This window comes from Erigeron canadensis, chromosome 1 (genome assembly GCF_010389155.1).
Source record: "Erigeron canadensis isolate Cc75 chromosome 1, C_canadensis_v1, whole genome shotgun sequence".
NCBI lineage: Eukaryota > Viridiplantae > Streptophyta > Magnoliopsida > Asterales > Asteraceae > Erigeron > Erigeron canadensis.
The window spans coordinates 43,340,288-43,351,102 of NC_057761.1; the positions used below are offsets into that span (position 1 = coordinate 43,340,288).

The 10,815-nt window shown below is 34.8% G+C and overlaps 2 protein-coding genes across 3 annotated transcripts; one reads left to right on the plus strand and one right to left on the minus strand.

Annotated features, from left to right (window-relative positions):
• Positions 1-1,257: 1,257 nt before the first annotated feature.
• LOC122581790 (protein RDM16-like) lies at positions 1,258-5,960 on the plus strand. 2 transcript variants are annotated; one of them, XM_043754081.1, is made up of 7 exons: positions 1,636-1,743; positions 2,403-2,483; positions 2,561-2,684; positions 2,856-3,257; positions 3,753-3,947; positions 4,029-4,189; positions 4,838-5,960. In XM_043754081.1, exons 1-7 carry the CDS (start codon positions 1,724-1,726, stop codon positions 5,709-5,711), a joined length of 1,857 nt encoding a protein of 618 aa, XP_043610016.1. In that variant the 5' UTR covers positions 1,636-1,723; the 3' UTR covers positions 5,712-5,960. The 2 variants fall into 2 exon arrangements, with proteins under 2 accessions (XP_043610008.1, XP_043610016.1); XM_043754073.1 differs by having other exon boundaries at positions 1,258-1,743; positions 2,403-2,684.
• Positions 5,961-8,388: 2,428 nt separating this feature from the next.
• On the minus strand, positions 8,389-9,480 carry LOC122592949. The gene has a single exon (XM_043765286.1). It carries the CDS (start codon positions 9,478-9,480, stop codon positions 8,515-8,517), a length of 966 nt encoding a protein of 321 aa, XP_043621221.1. The 3' UTR covers positions 8,389-8,514.
• Positions 9,481-10,815: the final 1,335 nt, after the last annotated feature.

Sequence of the window (10,815 nt, forward strand, 5' to 3'; positions counted from 1 at the left end):
TTATGTCATCATTTAGATTAAATTTAATTTAAAAATCATAATAATTATTATCCAAATATATTATTATATATTTATATTTATATTAATTTGTAGAAAAAGTCTCATCAATTTACACATTTTTGTTTTCCATCAATAATTTACACTTTTTAACCTTGAATACTTAATTTATTTTTACTTTTAGTCATCAAATTGAGAGGATTTTTTAAAAACTTTTTAAAAGACAAGTGATGGAAATAAACCTATTCGTGTTATGGGTTTCCGTCATGATCAAATAAATATACTTGAATGTCAATTACAATATGACAAATGTGTTTATTTTTTAATTCTTAATTATCTTTCATAATAATATCACATTATGAGTACAACTGGTTTTAAAAAAAATCTTATAGTAGATAAACTATTGTAGCATGTGTCTTGTGGAATGACTACGGCAAACAATTCCATCAACATGTCTCAGGTAATAAAGATAGTGACAAACTTGCAAAATATAACACTTAGAACCGTATATTTTTAAAATTACAAACTTTTATTAATTAAACGTATAAAAATCTAATATTGATAATATCGTAAACCCCGTGTCCAGTGTTTGACACGAGTCTAAAACCTAGTTTTAATCTACATGTACTTACCAATAAACTAAAACAGAATTGAGATGTTATTGAAACAACACGTGACATAATTTTTTATCGACATGTGTCCCTTAATTTATTTATTTTATTAAATTATTTTTTTTAATTGTATGTAGATTCAATTTAATTAAACTTTAAATCTTGACTTATTAATACAAAAGACATTATAAACTTATTTGATTGATCATTTTCTCATTAATAAATTGTCTTTTTTGCTTTCACAGTTTTTCAACTCGTATTACCTACATTACTTATAATACTAAGTTATTAACTTGAATACTTCAAAATTTTGAATTAACGATCCGAAATCACAAGGCTATTTGCCGTCATCCATTATGTTTACAAGTTTCGAGTTTGATGTGATTTTATATATTTAAGGAAAATTCAAAACTCTAACTAAACATATATTATATTTATCATTACTGTTTATTATAGTTTAGTTTTACTAATCGGTTTATTTTTAATCACAAATTATTTTATACTCACGAATAATATATAAAGAATATTTAAATTTGTTTATGATACAATTTATATAATTATCGTATTATCACAGCTGCATAAGAAAATAGTGTAGCATAACAATATACTATAATACTATCAAAGTAGCAAAACAGTTAAAAAGGTTATTCCATACTAGTCCCTTTAACTATATAGCTATCCGCAAAACCCTAGAAGCCAAAGAAGCCGAGAGATGGAAAGATCGAGCGGCAGGCGGGATTCCGATCGAGATAGGGATTCATCCAAGCATCACCACCACCATCGATCCAAACACTCCGACGGCCATCGTCGGTCGGAACGCGAGAGATCTGAAGACGGCGATAAATCACACGACAAGGAATCGAGAGAAGATAAAATCAAAAGAGGGCATCATTCTCATACTAATAATAATAAAAGGAAGGAGAGAGATAGGGATAGGGATAGCGAAGAAGAAGAAGATGAGAAAGAAAAGTATTATGAGAAAAGAGCTAGGGTTTCTGATGAACGAAAAGAGAGAAGAAGGTTTGAAGATAAAATGGCTGCTGCTGAAGATGAATTAGATAGAATTCAAAGGAAAGAGAAAGCTCACATTCATGATAATACACCCTTGAAAACTGATGTGGGTTCCAATGCCAATGTATGCTTCCTCCCATCTCTTTTTCTTTTATATATATATACACACACACAGACACTTGTATATGTATATATGGTTATTTGCTACAGTTTTTTTAAGAAATAATTACTGTACACTTTCATTGTTAACATATAATAATAGTTTGTTACATTATCTAAGATAAGCGTGTTTATATCGATACTATAGCTTAATTGGAGAGTATGTTTGTTTGTTGATTCATGGTCCTAGCTGCCTCGAAGTTTTCATGTCTTGCTCAAGATTTGCTAAATATGTCTTTACTGACCTGAATTAATGAGCCATTCTATTTCTTCTAAGTTACATAACAGTTTATTGATTGTTTGTCATGGTTCATTTGAGCTGGTCCTATGCAGTACAAGTTATTATTAGAGATATGAAAGCAGTAAGTAGCTTTTGATTGTCGACTAGTATATTTCTAACTATAACTTTGTATAAGCTACTTGAAATGGATCTTATACCATTATGTTGTCTTTAATTGTTGACATGAACTCTATATTTTGGGTAATTCTGTTAAGGTGTGTGACACAATTTAGTATTTTTTTTTTTTTTTTTTGTGTGTAGAATCTTTACTGTGTGGTATCATATATGTTCAACGTTATATTGATTATTTAAGCTGACTTGTGCTTTATACTTATCCGATACAGGGTGGAACAAAAGAATTACACAGTAAGGCAATTGGAACCCCACGTGACACCCCTATGGCACCCAGCCATCCTCTCCCTAAGGTATCTTCGATTTCTACCAAACATGAAAATGAAGGAGTTAATAGTAACAGATCTCATGAGGTTCCTGGGAAATCCAGTACAGATGGAAGTTCTGCAGATGCTGGCAAGAGTGGTGGTATCTCACTCGATGCATTATCTAAGGCTAAAGCAACTTTACTCAGGCAAAAGGAGCTTGCGGAAAAGATGAAGAAGATCTCTGTGGTAAGTTGTCAACTTCAATATTTCTCAGTCATGTTGTATCCTTCATCTTTACACATTCTGCCACAGTTTTATCCGTCTTTATCTTTACCATTATGGTGGATATTTAGTATTTGATAATTAAGGTATATGTCATGTTATGTTACTATGTTTGTGGTGTTTGTTATGATGCAGTTAAACAAAGGTGCCAACTCAAGCATAGATAGAAGTGGTCAGGTGGCTTCAAATAACGTGCCAAAAGCTCCATCTAGTGCAGGGGTACCTGTAACTGCTACTGGTGCCACTACATCCATGCAGTCACATGGTAGTAGTGTGCCCCAACTTGCAGGACTTACTGGTCCTAAGGTCGAAGCTGTAAAACGTGCACAAGAGCTTGCTGCCAAGATGGGCTTTAGACAGGACCCAGAGTTTGCTCCACTTATAAACATGTTCCCTGGACAGTTGCCACCAGATGTCACTCTTCAACCCAAGCCTGCTAAGACGCTTGTTCTTCGTCTGGATGCGTTGGGAAGGGAAGTGGATGAACATGGGAACGTGGTGAATATAGCAAAGCCGAACAGTCTCAGCACTCTTAAGGTCAGTTCATTTCTGCCTGTATTTCGAACCACTTACTTATGAATGAGTCCATTTGGCTTTTGTTGTTTTTCAAACAGATCAAGACGGTAAAACTGAAAATCTAATAAAAATGGGAAAGGGTTGATGTTCAGAGTCTTCCTTATTTTTTGGCAGACAATGGGTCACACCCAATACTGTTAGGCCAAAGATCCTTTGGTAGTTCAGACTTCAGAATCTCTTCTATTGTACAATCTCCTAAATATTTAAGTTTTTGCTGTAGTCCTACCTGGCTCAGTTTTATTCTAAATTATATATAAATTGGACAAGAAAGTGCTCTTTTGGTCAATTCAGCCCTACCCAGTTTGTATTGAGGCATACTAAAAAGGACCTGAACCCGTTTGACTGGTTACGGGATTTGCTTGACATGTCAATTATTTTTTTTATCATTAGTTTTTCGTTAGGTGTGAAATTATGTTGTGAGTTTCGTTTCTGATCTTTTTTCTTTTCAACCATCAGGTTAATATTAATAAGCAGAAAAAAGATGCATTTCAGATTCTCAAACCTGAATTGGAAGTGGACCCAGATAAAAATCCTTACTTTGATCCTAGAATGGGAATTGATAAAGTCAAGCTATTAAGGCCTAAAAAGATGACCTTTCAGTTTGTAGAGGAAGGTAAATGGGCTAAGGAGGCAGAGATCATCAAGTTAAAGGTATATTCTGTTTTATCATTCCCAATGTGTTCTAGTGAGCTTCATTTATATTTCGCTGATTGTTGGCTTTTCTGTTTCCAGAGTCAATTTGGAGAAGCACAGGCTAGAGAGTTTAGAGCAAAGCAAGCACAGCTTGCTAAGGCCAAGGCTGAACCTGATATTAATCCAAATCTCATTGAAGTGTCTGAGAGAATTATTACTAAAGAGAAGCTGAAGGACCCTATTCCTGATGTTGAGTGGTGGTAAGTTATTACTACTTTCACTAGTGTTACTCATTTTACTTTTTTATTTTCCTATCGTGGAACTGAACGCTGTTTAGCTTCTCTACAATAAGAGAGTTCACAATAATTAGAGTTAGCAAGCTTGGCACATGCATGGGTTGATTTGGTTATTTATGTAAAAACTGGACTATAATTGTGTTAAATGAGGATCAAAAGTTTTTCTAATGCCTACAACTGTCTAAATCAACGTTATTCAAGAAATTATATTGTTATTGTATTAATATTGGTTTTGACATTCTGTAATCATCCGGACACATCGCTTTTTAACTATTTCTCCAAAATCTGGAAAGGTGTCTGTCGAGATCTTGGCCTTTTATGACCTGCCATGGACAACCTGTTTCAACCCAAACTCATCTCTACACATTATCCAGCCCTGCCTCACTTGCCCTTTTTGCTATCTTTATCAATATCTAATTGTACACACTACCAGTTTATAGGTTACCTTAGATTTTTGTTAAAGAGCATGGCAGTGGCTTGGCTTCCATTACCAAACATATGACTGTGGTTGTTTTGGAAGCTAATCATTAAAATGATTAAAATGGTATTGTGAAATATGATAGCCCTACCATAGTTCCGAGAATCTGATATGAATTTTTTTCAACTTTCCAGGGATGTGCCACTTCTGGATGCTGGTACTTATGGAAACATCACCGAAGGTGGGGTAGCAGAAGATGTGCTAAAGAAAGAAAAGATCACTTTATACGTGGAACACCCCCGTCCTATCGAACCACCAGCTGAGCCTGCCTTACCACCGCCTCAACCCTTAAAACTCACGCAAAAAGAACGCAAAAAGCTTCGTACTCAGAGACGTTTAGCTACTGAGAAAAACCGTCAAGAAATGATCAGACAAGGTCTTTTAGAACCTCCTAAGCCGAAAGTCAAAATGAGCAATTTGATGAAAGTTCTTGGATCAGAAGCAACCCAAGACCCAACCCGGCTAGAAATGGAGGTAAGAAGTGCTGCAGCTGAGCGTGAGCAAGCCCATGTTGACAGAAACATTGCACGGAAGCTAACACCAGCGGAAAGGCGTGAAAAGAAAGAAAGGAAACTTTTTGATGACAATAACACTCTTGAGACAATAGTTTCTGTGTACAAAGTTAACGACCTTTCTCACCCTCAGACAAGGTTTAAAGTTGATGTTAATGCTCAAGAAAACAGGCTTTCGGGATGCGCAGTTATTTCAGAGGGTATCTGTGTTGTGGTGGTGGAAGGCGGTACTAAATCTATAAAACGGTATCAGAAGCTGATGCTGAAACGTATAAACTGGGCTGCTGCCGTGAAAGATGAAGACGAAGATGAAGTTGATGATGAGAAACCAAAGAACAAATGTGTGTTGGTGTGGCAAGGTAGTGTTGCTAAGCCTAGTTTCCATAGGTTTTTGGTGCATGAGTGCAGGACTGAGAATGCTGCACGTAAGATTTTTTCTGATGCTGGAGTTGGTCATTACTGGGATTTGTCAGTTAACTTCTCAGATGAGGTGTGATTCAGAGTTTGTGTCAGGTCAGGCCTACCACTGCAAAGCGGGTATGGATTCTTTTACATCTGTTTAGCGAGAGTACCTGATTAGTGAAGCTATATAATGAAATGCTGTTGTTGAAGGTCCAAAACTAGAAGAGATGATACATGCTAGAATCTTGAGGCAGTTTTCTACCAATGTTGAATAATAGACTTCATTTTGTTATTGTTGTTTATGCCATATTAGTTATTATCAATGCATAACTCATTTCTACCATCCAATGTTGTGGTTTCAGTTTTCAACAAGAAAGATGTAAAACTTTGGGTAAGAATGATATATGTGCTTGATAAGGCTGACGTAACAGGTCACACGAAACCTATTAAGACACGAACCTCAAACATGAACACGATCGGTTAACTAATCGTGTCATTTTTTTCAAACACGAACACGACACGAGCACTTGTTAAGAAACCTGTATATATATTATAGAATTCTTCACTAATATTTTAAAAAAACCTTAACGATACAAAAACTCTTACAAATTAGATAAATGTGTTTTCCAAAGTAAGGAGTTGGTTTGGGATTTCTAATATGAACTTGTATGCATCTCTTCTTGTTTCTGATACGTAGTAGTAATATAATATTTCATAGCTATTTTCACATATATCTCTACACATAATGCACTATGGCAGGGTAGATATCTGTTTGACCGTCGTGTGTTTGGTAGGTAGAAATAAGGAAATGGAAATGATTGTTTCCGTTGTTTAAGAATTGATAATGAGGAGAAATGCAATTGAGATGGCTTTTAGGGCAAAAGAAAGTTTTTAAAAGCAAACTTGTGTGGTTTGTACATTTCACACATCGAAATGCCCTAGTTCAAGTTCTCTCTCATTCTCAATCTTTAGTAAACTTTTAATTGTCATCAGCATCTGCTCGTCACTTCCATCGATCATAGTATGATGATATCCTGTCATGTCCCTTCCTCATCTTGCTTCAGTATCTACACTTATGTGTTTTTTTTTTGTTCTGGTCTAAGATTTACCCAAATTTGTTTGATAATGTTCTTGATGTTTTGCATTTTGGCAACTGCCTACGTATATGTCTCTAGTATATAGAATATCAGGTTTCTTGAATACTAGGCCATTTTCGTGATGGGTTCTTAATTTTAATAGGGATTAGTGTCTGGCGATGTAATGAACTATCCCCGATTGTTTATGTTATGTAATGATTTACTCAGTTGTCTATATAATGTAATGAACTCGTTATTATGTCCACTTAATGTAAGATACCGGGTAACCCCTTACGTGTAATAGGTTGGTGTCACATAATGCCATATCAGATGCCACGTAATGCCAGGTCAGTTGCACACCATAGACATTAAGCCAAAGTTCATTACACATCATAAACTTCCGGCGGATTCCAATATCCAGTCTTCTTCTCCGGTGAATTTCCTAACAAATTCCGGTAACATTTTTTTTTCTTGGCGATTCACCCAACTTTAGTCTAGATTAAAGACAAGACAATCTCTATCTTTTTGTTATGTATACATCCAAACTAAGATTGATATTACATGTAGCCAAACACACTTGCACTTATGTATGTTTTCGTCCACGCATTACATCAAACACATTCTATGCATTTTCAAGTTCATATTTAATTCCACCACACAATTTCAAAAACTCTGCCAAATCAAATTCATAAATATTAAAACATTAAAAAATTGTTCTAACAAAACTAATGTAAATCACCATTCAGAGATATTAAACCACTATTGTAAAACCCAGTTAAGATGGGGCTTTGAATATGCAAAGAAAAATGGGTTCAAATAAGCTATACGAGTAACATTTATTCTAACAAGAAGAGGGTTATTTCCATTCAATCTGTGTTTTCATTCGCAACCATCACTGCTAGAAGCCTGCAACAGTGTCTTGCCGGAGAAAACACCCTCGATCTTTGGTCATCAACATCTGCCCAACCTATGTGAGAGTGGTGGTGGTTGGATTTATGGATTTAAACACCAATTTCTAAATCTAGGTTAATTATATTTAAATAAGATCCTATTAAAATATTGATTAGTAGATCCAGGTGGTATAGGGTGTAAGGAGGTGGTGTAGGGTGATATCCGGCGACTGAAGTCGATCTGACGTTCGGTGAGTGTATGTATCAATGTAGATGTAGATGGTGGGAGTGACTCATATGTGATATCGAATTTGCATATACATATCAGTTAGATATATGGGAAATATATATATATATATATTTTAAATCCACGTAAGCAATGTAAAGTATTGTAGTAATGTTTTAAGGAAAATGCTAAATGAAGCTATTAGAGTTTCACTTTACGTTTCCATATCAAAATACCACCCCTGATTTTTATAGTAAGCGTACAGCTATTTAATGCATCTTAACGAAAATTCTTAAGGCCTCGTTTAGCAAAACTTATATTTTAATTAATCCATGTAAGTAATGACTAGGCATACCACATAACCTTTTATTTAAGTGGGTAACTTGGAGCAAGTCATTCGTTGTATACTTGTATTACTTAGACTAGAATAACGAGTTCGTTACAGTGCATATACATTTGAATATATAGATTATTACATAACATAAAAAATCAAGGATAGTTTATTATATCTCCAAACACTAATCTCATTTTAATACTTCAAATATTATTTTAAATCATATTATATATAATGGTCTCAGTTATTACAAATTAACGTTCTGTTATTACAAACAATATGGCAAAATTATTTGACCCATACACCTCAAAGAAACCATAAACACGCAAAACAGGTTTTACAAACCCTTTCGATATAGATATCAAGAGTCACTACTCAGTTAAAGGTTGAGCAGTCTCGAACGATTTTCTCCTCACCAAAAGGCAATTGATTTTCGACGGTTGAGCATGTGTATTATCTACACTACAAATCACGAAATCAGGCCGATGAAGGGCCAATGTTAACCGTTCCTTTGTCGGGTCTATTTCACTCGCATCTAAAAGAACATGCCAGGAATTTCGATGGGCCTCTGATATCCAGTGCATCGAGTAACTAGTCCCATTGATATATGCTGGATACGCAAATAGTCCTTTAGGACTATACTTGCTCTTTCTTCTGAAATATTGACTAAGTTGTGACCCTTTGATCCGTAGATCCAACCACGACTCTGGAGCCGCTATGACTTTGGACTCTTTAGTGGTCACGAATTCTCTAATAGAGTCTTCTTTTTCACTAATAATACTCATGTAGTAATTCCCTCTAAAGAAAGGGTATGATTCTCCAATCATTGCCAAAGCTTCTTTAAAAGTTGGTGTGAATAAAACAAGATACTCATCTTCTTGCAGTCCACAATTTTGTAAGGCCTTATTTCGTGCCTGGATCTCCGGTATCGACATGAAGTTACCTTCAAATGAAGATTTTTTGTTTAGAATTCCTAGCAATTTTGAAGGCGCTAATTGCGTGCCATCAAGATCATTTGTGGGACTAAAGGAAGAAGGTGAAGACGAGTCTTTTATGGAAATAACTCTAGGAGAATACCTCCTTTTGTCGTCGCTCATACTTGCTTCTAAATTCGACTCGTCGTTGCTACAAAGATTGTATAAATCAATCTTGTCTCCCTCTTCAACTATAAGGCCGTTACCATATTCAGGGTATTTTGCAAAAATATATTGTTTGACATATTCCATTTCGTGTGGTGTGATAGGGCCTGACCATCTTAGGTCAAGCCCATGAAGTGTTGAAATAGCTTCGGCTACCAAGTGTGCTGGAAATACCTTATGTCCTCCCTGTTTTGCCATATTGAAAGCAAATCAAAATATATATGTTAGAAAATTGTCACCCTTTAATTCTGTTGGCTTTTTTCTTTTTATAAACATTAAGCTTGTACAAAGTTTAAGTCTCATGACATGAAGTGACACTTTTATTAAGTGACTTGTTTAGATGCATATATACATATTGTACATATATGATACAAGGGACTTATATAATTTTGTGCTTCATGTGAAATTTTAGTCTTTAACTCTTAACAACAGAAAAACAATCTTTTCCTGCTGGGATAAATGATTTCATATATGCTGTTCACTAAAAATAGATAATTTCTATCTGGGTTGGATCAGTGGCTGGAGCTCATGCCTCTGGAAACAGAGGTCATGGGTTCGATCCTCATGCCTAGCAAGGCTGAAGGTCCTTTTCTACCTATGGTAGAACCTGAAAGCAACTTCTCTACCTTTGGTAGGGGTAAGGCTGTCTACATATCAACCTCCCCCATACACCGTCGAAGACGGTATTGAGACCCAAAACCCGTGGAAGACGGCATTGGGAGTTACTTACTTACTTTTTACTAAAAATAGATTATTTGAGTTTATATAAAAGTAAAAGAACACCAGGCATCTAACGAGTATTTTTATGATATATGAATTACTCTGCTGATTTTGTTTACTTTATATGTGTCAATATATTTGTAGTTCGTTATTACCTAGTGTTACATGTGTCAATTAAAGTTGTCCTTTCTTACTTACAAAGTTATATAACCATTATACTCTAATCTAACATATGTTGTCGAAGTAAAGAACTTGCCTTCACGACCATGCTTGTTGGTCTACTTCCATTGCTCTGATTTGGGGACGTTGGCAAAGAAGCTAACAAAGATTTTCCGTTTTTGAGTTGATCATCCATCTCCTGGTCATTATTAAACAGAAATTCATCATTACATGCATATGTCTAATTAGATATATAAATTTTTATTTTAAAAAAAAATGAACACTAAATTTAACTTTCAATTGAGGGAAAACTTTTTTTCCCGAAAAAAAAAGTTCAATATACAAGTTAAAAGCTAAAGTTCTATTTTGCAGATATACAGAACTTCCGCGATATATTCAAAACCATTTTGTTTTGATAAAACGACACTTTTATTTTTTCTAATCTTATGTTGCAGTTATGTTTATATAAGTTTAAAACTCGGATGATATCTAAGTACGTTATTTGCATAAGAGAAATTAGTAAAATGTTTACCTTAGATTGTTGTTGCAGGGTCACTTGTTCCTCAATGTTTCTTCCCATGTTTGGTGTTCGTTTTAAGAAGGAATGAAGGGAAAAAGGATGCAAAGATTAACGTTGGCATCAATGATATGAAC

Bases quoted from the DNA above. Each gene is read 5' to 3' on its own strand.
- LOC122581790 (XM_043754073.1), top strand. From the start codon at position 1,321: ATGGAAAGATCGAGCGGCAGGCGGGATTCCGATCGAGATAGGGATTCA. The intron at 3,258-3,752 runs GTCAGTTCATTT...TTCAACCATCAG, and splicing joins ACAGTCTCAGCACTCTTAAG to GTTAATATTAATAAGCAGAA. The intron at 3,948-4,028 runs GTATATTCTGTT...TTCTGTTTCCAG, and splicing joins CAGAGATCATCAAGTTAAAG to AGTCAATTTGGAGAAGCACA.
- LOC122592949 (XM_043765286.1), bottom strand. From the start codon at position 9,480: ATGGCAAAACAGGGAGGACATAAGGTATTTCCAGCACACTTGGTAGCC.